The 21,242-nt window shown below is 35.6% G+C and overlaps 1 protein-coding gene across 9 annotated transcripts in view; it reads right to left on the bottom strand.

Annotated features, from left to right (window-relative positions):
• Nucleotides 1–21,242, bottom strand: part of N4BP2L2 (NEDD4 binding protein 2 like 2) — a 52,881-nt gene that overhangs the window by 26,489 nt on the left and 5,150 nt on the right. For 7 of the 9 annotated variants that reach the window (XR_012773788.1, XR_012773787.1, XR_012773786.1 and 4 more), the window contains 4 exons: nucleotides 12,816–12,940; nucleotides 7,416–7,504; nucleotides 6,983–7,059; nucleotides 2,131–2,274 (listed from right to left, as the gene is read on the bottom strand). Coding sequence is in view for 6 of the 9 variants with exons in the window: in XM_075490779.1 (XP_075346894.1) it covers nucleotides 2,131–2,274; nucleotides 6,983–7,059; nucleotides 7,416–7,504; nucleotides 12,816–12,940 (435 nt within the window). In the remaining 3 variants the exon portion in view is untranslated. Of the gene's footprint in view, nucleotides 1–37; nucleotides 2,275–6,982; nucleotides 7,060–7,415; nucleotides 7,505–12,815; nucleotides 12,941–21,242 lie in introns of those variants that run through there. The other 2 variants (XM_075490784.1, XM_075490781.1) reach the window with 2 other exon arrangements.

The raw sequence follows: 21,242 nt of genomic DNA, 5'->3' as shown, positions 1-21,242 counted from the left end.
TATTAATTAAATATTGCTAAAAAAAAAAAAAATCTATTTCCTTTAAAAACTGAAGACAGAAGGTACCAAAAGAGATCATAACATCAATTTTCAATAATCAGCTCTTTTTTGTTATACCTTAGCACACAATGTGAATATTAGCCTCAGTAAATTTTATCACTTTATTATGGCTTAAAGTACTATAGAGAAAATAAAATGAGTCTTTCTAAAACCTATTTATCTTCCTCTCACTTGAAATATGTTTTCATGTTTAAATATAAAAAACTTCGGGATAATTAAAGTATTACTGACCATTTACAAGGATTTCCATGATTCTTTTAAGACATGGAAAAAGATAACCATGAAAACTAAAATACAGTAACATAATTGGTATGAATAAAAGACAATGAGTGAAGACAATATAGTTGGAGAGCTTCTTTTTGTATATATACACTTAATTCAATATATTAACAATCCATGCGCTATTGAAACATTTTAAATTATTTTTCAAATAATTAAAACAATTACTAAAGTGTGGAACTGCACACTTCAACTTTTATAGTTAACAGAATCTCTTATGAAAATGTTATTGCAGATATACATTAAATTGTACAAATTTAGATTTGTACAATAGGTGTAGAAACCCACAGAAAGATACTTCATTATATACCTGGATTTTCAACTTTCATGGTATTCAGACTTCAAAGATGAAGGAATTTTTAGGCCCTATTCAAAAATTGTCTGTAAGTAAAAAAAATTCCACTGGCTTTGGAATTTTCAAAATTCCAAAGCCAATTCTGATGGCTATTACACCAAATTAGTAATAGGAAACCATGAAAATTCTTTTAGCTACATACTCACATTCTTGACAAAACTTCCTATTCAGGATTTACTCATTCAGTGTATAAGGAAATCAAATGTAGTTAGACCTGAAGATAGGTTATTTCAGCTAGAAGGTTAGTAATAATGCTCATCTGTATAAAATCCTACAAGCTTGAAAATAATAAAAACTGTTGCGTTGAACTATTAAAACAACACTGAAGACAAATATATTTTATTAATACAGCAAGCTGTTAGAAAGCAAGCAAAGTGAAAACTTACAAATTCATCATTTTTTTAAGAGAAAATGGGCAGTAAATTAGTCCATCTCCATGCTGGCTCATTCTTTGTCACTTGCTAAACAGATTACATCGGCTGTACCAAAATCAGGAGTGCAACATGGTTTTACAGAATTGTATCCACTATTTATATTGAATTGATGAATCCCAACGTGGACTGGGACTTGACAGCCTAATGCTTTAATACTGCATTTTTATTGTAAAGGAAAGAAATTGACTTAGAAAGACATAGCTGTGGAATTTTTGGGTTTTAGTGATAAAATTTAGGTTTTTTTAGTCAGCACAAAAAAGCCAGTGGTGTGCAGCCACCATCATAGTTTATATACTACCACTGAGAACAAACAAATAAAAAAATAGTTCAGGTTGCACAGTTTAAGGCTGGTGAATACTGTATTGGCAGAATGTTGCTTCAGCTGCCAGATGAGCTTCTGAGACAAAGAAAACCAAACACCACAACTGAAAACAGAAAATACATGCCAAAATTTTGCCAATTGGCAATACATGCCAAACAGAACAAAAGGACAATCCAGGACATAATTGTTTTCAAAAAAATCTCCTAAAAGATAAGACGACTAAATGACAATCATTAAAATAGGTTATTACATAAATAACCTCTTCTTCTGGGGCTTTGTCTTTTAAAAGATATCTAATATGACCTCTTCTTTAAAAAAACTGCTCAACAGTTACTTGATATATGACAACATCATTGTTTTAGGTTTATGAAGACTCTGCTATATGTCATACTATATTAAATATTTTACTAAAATCAAAGTTATTACAATTGTAATAAATATAGTTTTAAAAAACATTTAATGTACAATTTTATTTACATGCAAGTCTGTTAAAGGAACAACCTCCAGAAGAAAATGGTGTTGAAATAGGCCTATTTAAAACACAGAAGATCCACTACTTTATTGGAGGTGATGATGTGTTTTAGAAGGGCAAGTAACAGATTTTTATTAACTGACTGCAACTGTCTTATCGGCTACTGGAAATACTGAAAGAATTCCATGAGTCTGTATTGCTTCCCCACCTATGTCTTCGCTGCAGAGGTGGCCTTTGAGTGTTTTTGTGGGGAGGAACCACTGAATTCATGACAATAGGTATGGATATTTGATATTCATATCGTTCCAACATCTGAGCAATCTTCTCACGAGTGACCCCATGTTTATTCCTCCTACAAAAATAAAAATTTAAATAAATTGTCTGGTATGTTTATATGTTTACAGTCTTTAAGAAAAAGAAAAAAACTCTAATTTCACAATTTTTCTTCTTGCTTTTCATATTTCAAATTTCACTTTTATTACACTGTATCCTCATTCTCTCATATTCAACTCATGTTAGGGTTTATTTTAACAGTTCATCACTGCATATAATAAATAACAGAAAACAATACAGTCATTCTTCTTCATACAGAAATATGATGTTTTTCACCAGGACTATGTAACCTAAATAACCCTAGAAGGACTTTGCTTTCTATTTATTCATCAGATTTTACATGGTATACTAGCTAATGAGTAGAGGTATGAATAATATTATAGACTACTATTTATGAAAGCAATGTTCAAACTAACATAAAAAAATGAAACTATATGGTTTCAAGACTTAATGACAGAATATTTTCTCATCAATAAATCTCTATATAAAATAAGGAGCAATTTTAGTTTTGAACCAGAACGGCATGCTCATGATACCTTTATCTACTAGCTCTGACTGATACTTGCTGTAAATTTAGAAATGCACCAAAACACATATAAGGGAAGAGAGGCCGAAAGCATTGGCCTATTCTTGCAGTGTTTACTAAACAGCTACTGTCAGTGAGAACTTGGCCTATTAAGAACCTGAGACATTAGACATTACATTAGAATGTATCTATCTCCTTAGTATCTATGGAATAGGATCTTAAAATCCATGTTAGCAGAAAATTTTGGTCTCTGCCAAAAAGACAATCACAAGGCTCATGCACAAACTGAATGTCAGAGAATTGCCAGCACTGTAACAGAACTGAATCTAAAAGAACAGATATAAAACATAAACAAAATGTTTCAATAGTGTAGACAACCATTTATTGTAACCCGATATATTCTTATCACAAAGAAACCTTGTCCAAGCTGAATTATTTCCAAGTCATACCAATAGGGAATATATGCCTGCATCTTTGTGCTTTCCGCCAGGGACAGAAGAGGCATGCTCTAGGCACCTTAGCAACTTGCTCAGTTCTGTAGAGCAGAAATCAATACAGGGAACAAACAGGCTGTACTGGAAAGAGGATACTCTATACAGAAAGATTTTAAAAGACTGATTTCCTCCCCCCACCCCGGAGTTTGTGCATATTATTACCACAAAGAAGTACGTATCAAGTTGATGAGGGTTCGAAGCATACTGTAGGTACACACTAGTTTCACATTCAGAATGGGAGAAGAATTGGTGATCTCAGAAGTATTCAGAATTACGCTGGCTCCTTAAGGTGTATTTTATCAGCTTTCTTTCTGGGAAGAAAAGGCTTAAGTAGAGTATTTCTCTCATAGGCACTCTTCCCTGAGACAACATCAGAAGCTAGAGCGATCATCACAAGCAGCTCACTGTTTAAATGCTACTCATTTCTACATTGTGCTAAAGAAATCCAGGAGCAGCAGCACATTTAACTTCTCAGTTAACAAGTCTTAACAGTTTTGATTTCATTCATGAATATGAACAAGGTTAGTGGTAGAGAAAAAAGCCAATCCCCTAGAAATATGGGGATTCCATAAAGCACTTGACTCTCATGACAGAAAAAAACTGAGAAGAGGAAGTCTAAGTCCTTTTATGCCAAATGGTGGAAGCACAAAGTTATTCAGTATTTTCCGTATCTTAGTACTCCTAGAAAAAGATTACAGCTCAAATGCTCTGGGCATAAAGTGTACACTCATCCACAATTGAATGGACTTGTGTATAACCACTTCATAAATGAGCAAGTACTTTTCCTTAAAGAACAAGGCCGGATAATAAAATCACACCAACAGCAAAATCACATCAAGCATAGAAACTAATTTAAAAAAGGAAACAAATCTGCTGTATAGTGTCATTTAATACTGGGATCTCCTCTTCAGGCATGTCTTCACTCATCCTTTGGCAGCTTAGCTATGCTGAAAGAGCATAAAGCCATCTATCCTTAACCAATACAGACATACCAGCAAAAGCTTCTAACAGATAGTTATGCTTTGGAAGCTGGTTTTGCTTGGAGGAACACAGAATCTATTGATAAAAGCAAAGTTCTGTCACTATTAAATGCTTCTACCCTAGAAGAATCTTACATACCAATATACTGGCAAAGTAATCCTGCATAAACATGACTACTTCAAAGAATCAGCACAAGTTTAATGAAGTCAATACCAAATTGCAGTTTTATGACCATACTGAAGGAAAAAAGATTACATTAAACATGTTTGCATTTCACTTGTGTGAAGTTACACAGCATCTATCTTTTTTTAAAATTAAAACATCTGTCGCAAAATACAGATTATACACAGGATACCTGTTATTCACAAAAAGCTTGAACCAAACAGATACTTTTTTTTTTTTTAAAGTCCTAGTTCCCAACTGACCAGCTACTCAGAAAGCACACAAACATGACAGAGGGTAATTTTTTCATCCAACACTTATTAAACACTTAAAAAAGAAAATAATAATAATAAAAAATATTTCTCTTCTACCAGTGACTTTGCCACTCGTTTGTTCTCTTACCTGCAGTTTTCAAGATTTCCTAAAAATGGTACCAAACTACAAAATCTTTTGTATAAAGGTCTAAATGCTATGCAGGAAGTCTTGAGCACTACCGCAAGACATATCTCTGCGGAGTCAAGATGTTTTCACAAAAGTTATGTGCACAAAACTGAACTAAAAGCAAAATCACTCATGAGTGACTCTAGAGGTAATTTGTACCTCACAAGCACATGGGAAGAAAAAGACACCGACACCTATTCCATGCTAAAACACCTGTCATGTTCTTGACATCAAGAATTCATCCATTGTTGACCTAGAGATCCTTTTCACAGATTTCTCAAGCACACTAAGCACTGGCAGAAACAACCCTATAAAAATAGTACTCAAAAATGCACCTGACTTCTAGAATACTGACATATCACTTGAAAAAAGTTACTAACAATCTAGACAGCACTACTAAAAGCAAATAAATGAGGAGCAGGTATCCAAAATATAAGAAAAGTCTTTTGCTAATTAAAGTAGGAGGTAGTGTATTTTTTATTCCAACTACCAGAAACAAAGAGTCTTAAGTGATCCTGTTTAGGAAGGAATTAGAATGTATGACTCCAGACAACTAATAAAATTACCCAACTTTATTATTAGCATAGTATTTGCTCAGGTACCGCACAAAATGTTGAGCTCAAAATTCATAAGGGGAATCCCAAAACTACAATAACATCTCTATCGTTATCTATTTCCCAAACACATGAATATGGGCAGAAAAAAAAAGCCTTAAAAAATGAGCTCTCTCCATAAGCAACTGAAAAACAAAATGAAACCTCACACTACCACTTTTCCTAAACTCTCAAAAAATAAAGTTTCCAGACAATGGGCCTCTATTCAAATATTTAAAGCAACTGGGGCTGCTAAAACATTTCTAGGAAGCTCTTAAGAACTGGTAGCAAGCACTTCACAGTTCAAGGGTTTTCCTTTGGTTTTGGGAAAGATATAAACTTTACTCTTACAATTAATGACTGGACAATAAAATTCAATGGTAACAACACTTCACATTTGTTTATCCTGTCACCTGTTAAGGCCATGTGAAAACATGAATTTTCCTGGAAAATTAGTCTGTCTCATGTAACAGAAGTCTCACACTGAACATCTTAGAAATGCCTGATTACTAAGACAGTTTCCTAACCTGGTTGTGCTGCTCCCCAAACTCAAAAAACTTACTTCAATTCATCCTACAGAGAGAGGACTCCATCTCTAAAAATAAGTTAGTGGTGGCTTAGGAGCAAAAGGTGAAAACTTTAAAAGATTTATAAACACAATAAAGTCCAAGTCAGTAATGTATTATACACACATACTTCGTGCATTGTAGAGGCTGCTTTACAAAGTCAGTTGGAAGCATATAAAATGACAATCAGTGAGAGAACTCTTTGTGATCAGCCATTAAAATATTATATTACATTTCAAACAATGAAATATCCCTGTATTGGTTTGATACCTCATAGATTCCTAAAGCAGATACATCTGAGACAAAAGAGACATTAACCAGGAATAATAAGCAGCTTCCCAGGCACTCTCACAACCCAGAAGTCCAATGACCTATGTCCAACAGTACTCTAAGTCAGATCCTCTGAAGACTGGGCACAATTTCACAAAATGTTGCAATAAAATAATCTAAAATATGAGCTTTCCTTTTAACCTTTACTGATTAGTAATGGACTGTTGTTCTTTGACACTGAGACATCCATAAAACTAAACAAAACAAAGCACTTGCATTGATGCACTCCCTGCAAAATGCATAATTTCTTTTTGCCTTCTACCTGTTTCTTGCCGTCAGCGTTTTGTAGCAACAAATTTCTCAGAATACTTATTCATTATAATAGCAGCAATTCTCACAGGGGTCAATGATTTTTCTACTCACGTCCAACAAAATTTTAATATCGACTTGTTGGGCCAACAAGACAGGACCTCTATTTATTTGTCTGTTCATCCATAACTTTTCCATTTAAAGGTATATCTTAAAATGCCTATTCAAATAAAATACATTTTATACTAGTATAAGTACTATATTTATACTTAAAATAAGATACAGAATAAAATATAATGTACTACATATATATTTATGTGTGCATATATAGAGATAGATAGACAGACAAATATAAGTACAATTATTTCTGTAATATAAACCTTACTTTTCTAATTCTTCAGGATCAAACTTCCACCAAGTATCTGGCTCATGGAACTCCACTCTGTATCCCTTTTCTAGAGCCTGCAGCAAGCAAAGAAAAATGTGATACATGTGTATTATTATTACCTAAAATGTAACAAAAAGTTTATAGACCAGTATAATAAACAGATGTAATTAACCGTACAGTGGTAGCATGCTGAATTTCGCTTACCCCCAACCCATCTTAGCTTTCATTCCAGGCTAAACAGATTAGATCAAGTCAATCCTTAAATTGGTCTGAACTATTGCCCTACCAATTACTGATCATATCAACAAGCAGTCTCTCTTTAGAAACTTGAGTAAGGAAAATGTTTCTGGACAAAACAGACCAACTTATCCTATGTGAAGATAAGTTTGAAAAGTTGTAACAGATGATATAATCACACAACAAAACCTACCACTTCCACGTATGGTTTCATTTCCCAGGCTTGAGTATTAGTGTTGTCTATTATAACTGGAGATTTTCCCTGCTCCATTGCTTGCTTTGCTGCAACAAAAAATAGTGCAAGTTAATAAACAACTAGGTACCTCAAATAAAACGGTAAATGTAAATACACTGTTCCAGATGTTTTTTGCACTAATGTAGTCTGACTGAAACACACTGTTCTAAGAAAAGGAATAAAAGCATTGAGAGGTAGAGACAGGAATGGAAAGAAGTAGAAGCAAGACAGTAAGAAAAATTTAAGTGAATGGCACAAAAAAGAGCTGGTGGTGAACTGATGCAAAGGGGTAGATGGGAAGTGTAGAAGTCAAAGGAACAACAGAACTGCTGAAAGTCTGTGTCCTGCTGAGTATAGAGATCCTGGTATGAAACTATATCCTGGTTCCAGCTTTATCAGCCCTGACAGATAACACATGGTGCATTCATAACTGAGACCTGTGGTTAGGTATTGCAGTTCTTCTCCAACAAAATGCTAAGAAATAGGTGATCTTCACAGAAAGGCATCACATATCAAATATTTCTGAGATCCATTAAAAAAAAAAAAAATTACAACCATGCTGTCTTTACTTGAATAATGTTTGAACTCACTGGCCAATTTCTACCAAATACAAAAGAGGGCAGAAGCTTCAGGAATAATAAGCTGCTTCCGAGTTCTACAAAACAGCAACTGGTAAGGAGGCACACCCAAATTATCGTCTTTATTGATGGAAAGACAGACAGAGAACAGTCATGATGCAATTTGTTTGGCAGGACACTTACACAGTAGCATGCTTCTAACTTTGGACCAGCAAGAGTACACTGCTTCCTACCCAGCAGAAGCATCCTAGAGATTACAGTGCAGAACTGAATTTGGTTGGAGGAGTTTAGGGGACAAAACACGCAAATCTGTTGGCTACCTGAGATTCATCAGCTCCACAGCACAGAAAACATTTTAATGTTATCCTGAGGCCTAAAATGGTTATCTCTTCGCAAGCTCAAGACTGCTTGAGTCTTGATAAATCAATTAAGCAGCTACCTTATGCCTAACCCTAACTTTGATCTTGAGATCAAGCACTCTTCTAAATCCCTTACACAGTCCAGAAAGCATTCTCAGAGGACTCCTAACTCACATTACTAGGATTTGTCCCTGAAAAAAACATTGCACAACCACTTTTTTTGAGTACATCTGGAAAGCATGATTATGACATTCAGCTTCTACATAATGCTACAACGGAGACCTACCCAAGGAAGTGAAAAACTCAAGTTCTATACCCTTATCAGCTTGATATCTACCTCCATTTTATACAAACCAGGACAGCAGTTAAGCTATTCTTACCAGAAGTTCAGAAGGAACTCCTGCAGAGGAGAGGACCTGGAGAGGGTACTTGAGTATCCCACTTTTGGGACAAATGGGCTACCTAAATTTTCATTGTTTTAAGTTCCCTCACCTTTTTGTTTTGAAAGCAAGACCTCTGCCGTTCTTTGCAGAAAGGGACACAACTTTTAAATCTTTATAAAAGAACTACTTTGTGCATGAATCAGAAAATGAGGTTCTTTTTGCAGCCTGAAACTAAGCGAGATGGAGAAGCAGATTTCCAACTTATGGTTATCGGATTCATGAAGATTCCTCAACTCCTCCTACAACTACTCCAAAGCATCTTACAATTGAAAGTAAGGCTTTTATAAAATCTAGTCCTCAGCTTCTTTGTGCCTCAGTTAATCAGTAAAAACATAGTAATAATTCCTTATCTATTTTACAGAAGCATTGTGAAGATGAATTCCATTAAAAAAAAAAAAATCAATTGCTCTGATGCTACACATTGAAGCCAAGGGAAAAAAATTTTTTTTTTTAGTTAGTTCTAAGCAGTACTAGCAATGTGAGCCACAGACACATCAAGAATTTTACATTTTACATTTCAAAATTCTTGCAGGAAAAGAACAAGGATTCAGTCCTCCTTTTAAAAGACACAGAAAGGGTGCAAAAGCAAAAAAAAAAAAAAGAAAAGCATTATGGTTGCAAAGGAAAACTCTGAACCTTAGGAAATACCTGAATTAAGGCTGGGTGTGTAGTAATTATAGGGCGTATGTATTACCATACTGCATACTGTCCTTAAATACGTGTTTGTGCGCTATTTCCTCCCATATACTCCTACCGCACATGTGATGGACTTGTTCTGTAGTTGATTCGGGGGTATGTATCAGATCATCAGCATGACCCGAGCATTCTTTTTTTTTTTTTAAGTAATTGTGAGATAAATAATGAGTAAGTCGGGATGACTGCAAAGGGAGAAGGACCATCTTTTGGTGAATATTCTTGAACATAATCCCACCTCTTTCCAAGTGGCCACTACTTTGCATGATCTTCATTTTCTGGCTGCCCAATTTCAAAAGTTACAGGTATCACTTACAGAAGTGATATGAACTTATCTGAATATGAAGACAGTGAAAATTTATTCTGAATATATGAAGTTTAATTACTACTACATACCCTGAAGAAAACATCTGAATTGCTAAGTTTGGCATCCAAAATAGGAAGATGTTTTTAGCAACCATGCCTTAGCTTGCCAATGAAAAATTCAGAATATAATGCCACTAGTGCTCACAGGAAAGTTAAGATGATGGACTAGATGAAAGAACTGAAATATCTGAAGCTCAAAATACCAAAATAACACTCATACAAAAAAGTTTCCAGGAGAATTAATAATGTTCCTTTAAACAAAGTTAAAATCGTATGCATTAAATGAAAAGCGAGATCCACAATGAGTGCAAGGATTAAAAAAATACATCTGTTGAATATCTGCCCATTTAGCGAACACTGCTCAATCTGTACACTGAATGAAGCAGGGATCTGAAGGAGAAAAACCCTAAGTTATTGGAGAGAACTAGGGATTTATCTTCATGGAAGTCAATCCATACAGTGGGAAGAAATTAAATGAACAGGCTGGGAAGTAACTTTGGAGATGGAAGGGAGGAAAAAAGCAAAGACAAAATAGGTTCCAACAGAGCACTAAGAATCGATGGGAAAAGCTACTAAAAAAAAAAGACAAATATATTGCCCTGGCTGCATTAACCTAGCACAAATGATCTTTCTGAAACCTGAATCTAGAAAAGAAAACTAGTAGGCTGACAGAAACAAGGCAAAAATCCTGAAATATGTATTTCAGAAAAGATTCATATAGGTAGCAAGAGAACAGCCAATTTTGTAATGAAGATAATGGGACCATCATTAATTTACAACAGCTTGTGAAGAAAGATTATTATAGCTACAACCCGCTTACATATTCTACTATTTTGTTTTCACTATGGATCTAAGTGCTAAGTGTGCTGATGTAATAGATAGTTTTGTTTAGAAGTAGAAAAGTTACTAATTAATTGATTTTATTAGTCACTGTCAAAACCAAACCAAAACAGAGTTTAAAAAGCAGATAAATCCCAACTCAACCTGTCGAGTCAACAATGTTAAAAACACAAAGGCAGCCAAAAGTTCCAGTAGAAGTGGCACAATGAACTAAAATAGGAGACACTTAGCAAAGCCACAAAAGTGAACTTAAAGGGCCTAAAACCCTGCAAGAGTGACATTGATTTCACAATTAAAGTCGCAGTGGCAAATTAATTCTAGTATTTCCTAATATTTGTGCACTTGACCTTACAACCTTCCCATTAAATGTGTATATGTTTTAGTATCAAGGTATGTAATTCACTGCCTTATAAACATTTGAGAGTTTGAAATTCTGTTCATCTAAAATTAATTAATTTTTTTCTCTAATGGGTTTCACTTGTAACTATTTTTTTCTCATACTTACTATATCATAGATTCAGTCCTTCCCCAAAAATGGGGTAGAGGATAATTTTAACACAATAATTTTCTCATTTGTGAACAAAGTAAATTTTTGCCTTCTCCATAATTCAGACATGAGAATTATAAAGCTCTAGCTAAATATGTTGTCGTATGAATATGACAAATATATAAATAATTTATGCAGCTGATATAATCTATATGAAATTTTAACCTAGACTTACTCATCAGACAAGAATCCCAACAATCAGGATTACCATTCCCCTGAAGTTCTCATTTCATGTATTTCAAGGATCCACACACAAATGAAACCAAGAGCTTCTGAAGTACTTCAGGTCAGAGAGCTCTCTATCTAGTCAAAGCAGGAGGTAAGAATTGAGTATAACTTCAACCCAAAGCTATTCTGGCAAATGTTTCGCAGTGGGGGGTGTTCTATACAACACAGCAGAGCTGTTCTTGTTCTTGCTATCAACATCACTGAATAACTGAATTATATACTGTTCTGGTTAGCAAAAACACTGTGTAACTAAGTGATACAGAACTAGAGAGATCTTAAGGTCTTGTCAGAAAGAGCTAGAAGCCATTATCAAGTGAGAATTTTTTGGTGGTCTTATAATTGTGAAGTGTTGAGCCCTCTCATCCATAAGCTGCTACCTTATCAACTCTTCCGCTCCTTAGGCTCCTACTGGGAACTTCATTCAAAGTACTAATTATTGCTGCACTCCAACCTCAAAAGTGCTCTTTATAATTGATGTTCTAATGATTGCTCTAAAAAATTCCTTCACTGTTCATACAGAAGTGTTCCTCTATGTGTCATAAATTTTGCACTAGGGTGAGGGGGGGAGGAAAGGGGAGAATGTACTTTTTTTCCTTGGCCCTCTGTATCTTTTGATGCAAAGAATCAGTCCTCTACACAGGAAGGAAGCTTCTGCTTAAGACACTGCAGCACAGAGAGTAATCTGCATGCACAGGTGATGGAGTTGTTCCATTTGTCCACTCCTTGATGCAGATCAAACGGATAATGAGATTCTTAGAAAACTGCTACAGAAAGAGCAAGAATCTGTCTGCTACCCTTCTCACCCCAGGTATCTACTTCCTTACCAATTAAACCCAACCTTTGGACACTGCTAGGTATTAAGAAAGATGACTTACTAAAGCTGTTAATCTACACAAGTGAACTAAAATCTTCCTTAGAAAGGAATTCTTTAAGTTTTGGATGAACCTCAGATCAGGAAAGATACTGGAAAAAAATAGGATACTCTGCTGTTGCCAGCATTAAAAAGGTTTAGTTCTGATCAAGATACTAGTATCAAATGTAACAATTGGCAGGTAATAGCACAAAGAAGAGAGATTTTCTATTTTTAACTCTGAACCTTCTATAAGTTCAAATTTTAATGTATATATATACACACATTAATTAAAATATAAAGAATACTTTGAATATATACTTCTAGATACTCTATAATAATATATATACACACTCCTTTTCATATAGACTATTAACACACATGCACGTTAAGCTATACTTCTATTTTCTAAATATAAGCATAATTGAATAGGATTCCTCTTATGCATTCAAACCTCTCTTCTGGTTCCAGTCATGGGCATCACCAAGCTGAGCAGCATTATATGTATATCCATCTTGTTGACGAAAATAATCATCGGTGCTGAATACAATGCCATCATGGCTTTGACCAAGCAGAACACTGTTAAACAAAGGAAAACACAAAAATATTTTAACTTTTATTTTGCAGATAGAAAAAAGACAGACACAGAAAAAAATATAGCTAAAATAAATTTAACTGTGCCCTATTTCTGAACTTCTTGCAAATAGGTTTATAAAAGTACACTCATATGTATTACCAATAATTCTAATCCAAATTAAAGCAATGTATTTCCCCCCTTTCTACTATTTCTGTATTTGTTGTTTCTTCTCCTCCACTCCCAAGAGATGTTTGTACCCATCTAAGTTATGGTTACATTGCAGTAAGTTCTAAGTACTTCATGGTAATTTAATGTATTTACTAACATTTTCCATATCAATTTTCATTTGGAATTATCTCTAGAAACTCATCTGATCATGAACTGGACATTTAAATCTTTTTCAGCACCTTGAACTCTCAGCATGCCCTCTTCTGACCTTTGCCCATGCTGCTTGCACATACAATGTGAGTTGAAGAGGAACAGCAAAAAAGCCTACTAACGTTTACAGCAATTTCCCTATTTTCAGAAAAAAATGAAAGATCACAAACTTTCAAGATTGTCCTACTAATGAAAGTCAGGATTACAGAAGAGTGTCCTTCAAGATCCTATACTCTTCTATTCCAGTTCTATGTCTTCTCTCCCAATCCTGGTGACACAGTCTTACTCGCCTCTATTTTCTCATCAACTCTAGCACTCACTGGATCTATAAGCCACTGGAATTCATACTCAGAAGAAAGCAATCCTTCCTCCCCCCCCCCCCAGGTTACTTTTCTGAAGCTTTAGCAGTTGAGCCTATTTAAGAAAAGACCCCTATTACTTTTCTGAAGCTTTAGCAGTTGAGCCTATTTAAGAAAAGACCCCCAAAGGTGATACATTAAAAGCGGCTAACTATCAATGGAGACCTCCCCTGGTTGAGCAGCAGTAAGCTGCTACACGGGTTACCACATCTTGTAGAACTGTAGTTTCAGTCTAATAGATGACAAGAAATTTAAGATAGGATTTTTTCATATCTCAGTTTCTATCAGGGAATGATATTGTTTTTCCCTATCATTCATACTTTAGTGCTAAGAGGGAGATAGGAAAGCCATGCCTTTTACTATCCCTGCACGCATTACTTCAAATCAGGAGAAAAACAATCACTTCTCAAATCAAACCAGTTGATTAGAGTGTTTTACCTTAGTTTCCTAAGGCAATGCCATTCTACGGTGACTTCTGGACATATAGACCAATTTCAACAAAATCTGACAGAATATTCTCTCAAAAATACTATGAATTATTATGGGGGGGAAACCAAACAGACAAACCAAAGCAAAACAAATTTGTAAACAAATGGATAAAAATGCAGAGATTCAAATTAGAATCCATAAAGATAAAAAAGAGAAAAAGATTGCAACACAAATTTCACATTTACCCAGTCTTTTAGGCCTGCCATTTCCAAGTAACATAAATATTTTACTGGCTAGAAGTTTACTTCATTTGTAGGTCAGAATAAGTTGCATTACATTCTGCTTCTTGCATAGCTAGCATTAAAGATTATGGGAGAAATCTCAGTATACTTTAGCAAACAATAAAAGACACTGTGGAGAAGCCAATGAGGGTAAAAAGGGGAACTCAGAGGGACGGTTGCCATGTTCACTGTTAACATGTTTATTTTTACTCTACGTTGTAATATTTTATATTACTGATAATATGTTTATTAATTACAGAAGTTATCGTAATGGGTGATGTAGGAATACTACAAAAATCCATTAAGCTTTTCTAGAATTCTGTAACTGCATTGTCATGAAATGCCACAGTCCCACCTTCTAGAAGTATCATAGAGCTGACTTTTGGATTTAACTAAAATTCATCCGATATGTTGACCAGGCACACCAACAAATACCTGTGAGTCAGAGAAACTGATTATAGCAAAGTTACAGGACATAACTAACTGCTGGCTGATCAATAACATCAGAATCTCAAATCAAATCCACATTAAACCATCCCAATGAGCAATCCCCATTCTGCCAAATGTAAACTTTATTTTCAGAGTGTCCTTGGAAACTGGGGTTTAAAGGAAAACCCTGTAAAACTGAGGTAACAGTACAATTCTGTTTAAAGTCTCATCTACAGAATAAGTGTGATTACAAAACCTCCTTGACTATTTTTGTTTTCTATTGTATATCTAAATTTGAAAATAGAAAACAGCCAGTTAGTGCCACAGAGCATTTATAGCCCATTGCAACACTCAGATATCACTGTCCTATGGAAATTTAGGCAACTATTCCAGCTCAGAAATAGGCAATGTACCTAAAGACTAGAAAAACCAAACTGCACTAGCAGTATGTAGGATGCACTACTGGTGAGGTGGCAGAAACAGAAAAGAACTGGCCAAATCCCAAATAATGTAGGGAAACAAATGTATGTTAGTTCTAAGTTACCAAGCTTTCCTATACGTATCTGCAAGAAAAGCTACTTAAGTTTAATTCCTACACAAGGAATTTGCTATGTTTTGCCACCTGTCACAACACCAGACCTGTTATGGATCATAGTTTAAAGCCTGGGACACTGTATTACATATTAACTTACATTCCTACACTTTTATTGTCCCACAACTATGTTGTTGGTTATTTTGCTTTTAAAATACAGAGAGCTGTAACAACAAAATTCAGATTACTGCGGACCAGAAGAAACTACTAATGATGCAACTGTCGAGTAACATGATCAAAGCTGCATACAAGCTGTTTTCTTCCTTCTTGCTCTTTCTCCCTTTTCCAGAGTATTAAGGTTACCTCAGGATAAATAGCAATGCTATTTCAGAAAACAGAGCATGATACAAAGTACAGCCACTTTTTTTGGACATTGTTCAACAATTATTTTTGTTAGAGGCTAGGTCTTTTAATAGGATGCATATTACACGGGTTTAGGAGAGCACAGAAGGATTCAAAGCCTATTTTTGTCCTAAGTAGATAAAATGGCACCAGTAAATCATACACACCACAGACAACAGCATTTTTTCATATCTATTCCTCTCTTGTATAAAATATTTAACAGGAATTTATATTCATTAAGTTACTTGGCCATGATTTCAACATGGCCCAATTTTCTTATTTACAGCATGCTACATTTGCCAATTAATAATGCTAGAAAAACTGGATCCATCTTCCACAGTCCCTTTTTGTGTGCTGAATGTATATACACATCACTTAGGGTAAGGTTCATCTGACTTTATAAAAAAGATAGCAAATAATAACTGGGATTCTTCTACTAGCTGAGTAGATAGACACACCCCTACAGCTCCCAAGAGCCTGACCATCAGGTTTCTGTAAGAATATATATGAACTGATGAATCAACACTAATGGCACTAATGGGGCATTCATTTTTATTTTTAGGAACTGACTCTGTTTGCTCAGTGTTCTGGAGAATAATTCACCTACTCAAATTCTTCTGTTTTATCTTCCAAACATCATTAGTTGTAGCAATAAAGAAACACAATGGCAAGGGTTTGGGAATCTTGCAAACCCATCAAAGTTTATTCTTTAAATATTTTGTTATTTTTCCTTGAAGTCCACAATTTATTTATGAACTTATATAACTGATATAACAGATATAATACAGCAAACTGTTTTTCCAAGAATAATCCTAAAACTACAGCATTTAGGAAGGCAAAGTGACCATCAGAGAGGCCAAAGTAACAGAACCCTTACCCTATACACAACACACAAGCTATCACAAAGTAATGAGTTTATGAACTGAAACTTCAATTATTACAGCAATGATAGCAGCCTGTTTCTAAATTGTGAAATTAAATCATAAAACATAAGATCTTAAAAGCCTGACAATTACCTCTTTCAGAATTCATAGTATTTAAACTTGTAAAATTTAGAACACAAACATACTTGTCGATGTCATATGGAATAATTCACATATTTCTAATTTGTATTTGAAAATAAAATTTATCCCAAGCTCACGAACCGGAAACAGAAACAACAAAAAGCACATCTGTGCAAAGAAAGCATCATTACTATCTAAACCCACAAAGAGATGATATTCCACTTTTGAGAGATGGAAAAAGCAAAAAAGTAAGATAAATAAATTTCTAAAGGCAGTCAAATTATAGATCAGTCAGCATCAATACATGCACATGCCTGAAACGAGTAGCAGTATTATCCAGCTGCTGTAATCCAGCTTTTTCACCCTAAACGTTCCCTACAATTGAACACCCACCTTTGAGCATAGTAGGACAGTGAAATTAAAGCAGATATAAAAATTAAAGCAGCTTACTTACTTTTTCCAGACATGCTATCTGATCTAACAGAAGATATTAGCTCGACGTACAAAACTCACCTTGAAACCAAAATGCTCATTTTAACTAGTTGCCAAACCAATACACATTTTTTCCAGTGCACGCGCACACGCACACATAAATCCTGCCTTAATTTTTCTTCAAAACTAAAATGGTCCCACAACCTGCATCCTGGTTCGCCTACTTTCACAGATGATTTTATAATAAAGACGATCTCTTAGAATCTAATAATTCTCCTATTTAAAATAGCTAACATATCACAGATGAGGAAAAAAATAGACAATAACTGAACATCATGTTAAAATCTATAGTATTACTAAGCTATGTAAATGCTACTTTAAAAGCAGTGCTCGTAACACTGTTTAAAGAAATACATAATTAGAAACAACAGCACACAACTATTTCTACGGTCAGTTACAAATACTAACTTTTTAACTCCTCCATTCAGAAGATCAAGCCCCAGAAAAAGATGACTGTCTTTATATACTCCTGACAGTGGATTTAATTCAAAATGTACTTCTTAAATGACACCAATATTTGTTCTTTCAACCTCATTAAGCTCCTTTTTATTCAAATTCATGCTCAGATGTTTATGGAGGAATGGAAAATTGCAATTGCTGCCAAGTTCAGTAGCAAAATATCCTAAAAATCCAAGTCTTGTAACTTTTTCCAGCATTATAAGATCCCATTATCATCTACTTCTAATTGTAGCAGACTTTTGTTACTTGGGCTAAAGATATCATTGCTGGGTATCTGTCTGGCCAAGTTGTTTTAGAAAATTTCTAACTAAATGGTCAATCACTTCCAAAACCAAGGAAGAAATACAGCATTTTTATCATGTTTCGTTATTCCAAGCTTTTCTCTGAGCAGCTTTGGATTGAGGAAGTTAAATCTGGCAAAGCACATGCGTTTGTTTTTCCTGCAAAATTTTTTTGTAAATCTGACCAAGCTGTAGGACTCTAAAATGTCATGTGCACAGAAAATAATAGTGAAAAAGTACTCATTTTTGTACAAAGTAGAGCAGAAAATGCAAAGAATCTCACTCCAGTAAGCCCATTCCTGAACAGAGCATTCTTGTAGTGGCAGGAAGTGGATTCAGTACCAATACTGCATTGCAAGAACACATTTCTCCCAACACAGTTTTAAGAATGGCAAGAGAAGGAAAAAAATTGGCCTAAAATAGGAAGGACATGGGAAGCATCATGGTACAAACACTGGAACATGCAACTTGGTACTGGCAGCAGAGCTAGGAAATGGGGACAAGGGAAAGAGTGAAGTGCAAGGAAGAAATTGGTACAATGAAGCTGGGAATGAGATAATACCAACAGCTGAAACAGGGACAAGATGAATCTGGGAAGAAAGTGGGGCAGAGAAGAAGGAACTGAGAAATCAGCTTAGAATTTAGGAGCAGACGTGAAGCTAGTAAGCACAGATCAAAAGCCATGGTTGCATAGCAATAGGAAAACAAAACTGGAAATAGATGGATAAAGAGACAGGAACTTGAAGAAGCCTCAGGAGGCTGGGATTGTCTAGGTCAGGTGAAGGCAGGAAATAAATCAAGGAGATGAGGGGAGCTCCCTAATGACCAGGAAACAGCATATGTTATGCTCATATTTGAGGCAAGTAAAGACAAGGACCCAAGGAACTAAAGGCTGCTCAACCTCACCTAACCTCAGTTCCTGGAAAGACAATGGAGCTCATCCTCTTGGAATCTATTTCCAAACATGTGAAGGAAATTAAGGTAACCAGGAAGAGTCAATGTGGGTTTTGCAACAAATCATTCTTTACTGACCAGAATGCACTCCCTGATGAAGCAGCTGCCTCTGTGGATGAGGACAGAATGATGAATGTAGCATACTTTGAAATTATTAAGGCTGCTGACATTATCTCCCAGTCAGTGACAAGCAGAGTACAGCAAGGGATGATAGTGGGACCATTTTTTTCAGTATCTTCATCGTTAACCTGGGTGATGAGGCAGAGAACTTGCAGATGACACCAAAATAGCAAGTGATGCCTGACATACTAAACAGCAGGGCTTCTATCCAGAAGGACATTGAGAAACTTGAGCACCAGGCTAAGCAAAACATCATGAAGCTCAACAAGGAAAAACGCAAAGTTCTGCAACTGGTGAAAAAGAAACCTAAGCATCAGTATAGGATGGAAAGTGACTGGTTGAGCAGCTCCGCTGAAAAGGATCTGAGGATTACAGTGGACATCAAACTGGAGATGAGCAAATGGTGTGCTCTCATCAGAATAAGAGCAAACCACATGCTGGGCTTTATTAGAGAAAATGTGGCCAGTAGATCAATGGAAGGTATCATCCACCCTCTACCTGGCTCTTGTGCGGTCAGTTCTGAAATACTGTGTCCACTTGGGGCTTCCCAGTTCAAACGACATGCTGAAAACCATGAACGGGTTGAACAGATGGCTACGGGCATACAACCTATGAGGAGAGGTTAATACTAGCTGGGCTTGTTTAGTCCGGCCATGCAGACAGTAAAAGGCCATCTGATATCAGCCTATTAGAGTGAATAAGCCTATCCCCTTACCTGAAAGGAAACTGCAAAGATGATGAGCCAGGTTCTACCAAGTAACAGCACATGGTATAACAGAGGAGAACACAGGCAAATTATGGCTTGGGAACTTCAGTTTGGAGATTAGGAAGAACTTCTTTACTAGGAGGGTAGTACTGCACCAGAAAAGTTTGGGGAGACTGCGGACTCTCTGTATTTGTTGGTTTTTCAAGACCAGGCTAGATAAAGACACAGCTGATCTGATCCAACAATGGTGATAGACCTGCTCCAAGCAGAACAATGGACTAGTTGACCTCCAGAAGCCTCTTCCAAAAAACGTGCCTGTGATTCCAAGCAGCGGGGATGGAAGTGTCAAAACAAAACACAGACTTCAGTGGATGATTCAGGACAGTATGGGTCAAGTTTGGGAGCAGGAAGAAAAGTGCCTGTACTTACAAACCCTCACTTTGCATAAAACCCAGATAGGAATTCAAGATTCCTGGGTCTCACTACTGCTCTGCTGTAATTTCATACTTGGGAAACCCACTTGCAAGATGCATCTCATTCCCTTCTAGTGCTGATCCACACAGATGATGTCAACTTTCTGCTTTTCCTTCACAGTCATTTTGCTAGCACAAGTAGTAGAGGTTTGTCTGCAGGTGCTAAAGATGCCAAGCCTGCAAAGATACCTGTGGGTACTAATATGACATCAGAAGACTGTATTTGCTGTCTTAGTCTATGCTGCAGAAGTCTATGAAGTTACACACACAAACATAGTCAACTTACAGCCTTAAGAATAAGGCTTAATTAATAATACATATATTTTCCTCATAGGCAGACATTAATTCTGGGTTCCCCCACCGCCACGTACCTGAGACTCTGAGATGTGATTTCATGGGAATTAACAATTGCAACCAAGCTTTGACTGTATGAAACTGCATATAATGGAATACACTGAAAAACAAGTCCCACACAGTTCAAATTCTGCACCCAAATTTGGTGACTATTCTTGACCTTGATCTCATAGTGCCCACTTTCCCATCTGTTAAATGAAATTAGTAATTGATCTCACTAGCAAGAGATGAAAAAAGCAAGAATAGTGTTCACAAAAACCTGAAGATATTTAGAATCTTTCAGATAATATGAATAACATATTTGGAGAAAGTTTCAAAGACAATTCACCACGCAAAACATGGAAAACAAAATATTATATTCTATCAGATATCTTCACATCAAGTATTATCCAATTCGTGCACTGAATGAGGCAGCATTTTTTCCACAGGGTTTTTTTTTTCTTTTAATTTTCTGTGTTGCTTTCACATATTAAAGAAATTACTGCAATAATACCCACATAGGCTCATGCAGCTTCAGAAATGCAGATTTGCAAAATAGAGCACTCGGTAACTAGAAAATTTTATAGTTAAAATTATACAAATATGTAAGCTCGAAATTTCTAATAGGTATTTTTCTATGATACGGAGATAACAGTCTCCTAAATATCAGGG

The sequence above is a fragment of the Mycteria americana genome, chromosome 1, assembly GCF_035582795.1.
Source record: "Mycteria americana isolate JAX WOST 10 ecotype Jacksonville Zoo and Gardens chromosome 1, USCA_MyAme_1.0, whole genome shotgun sequence".
NCBI lineage: Eukaryota > Metazoa > Chordata > Aves > Ciconiiformes > Ciconiidae > Mycteria > Mycteria americana.
Note: the sequence above shows the minus strand (reverse complement) of the source record. Positions and strands in the feature narration are given on the sequence as shown.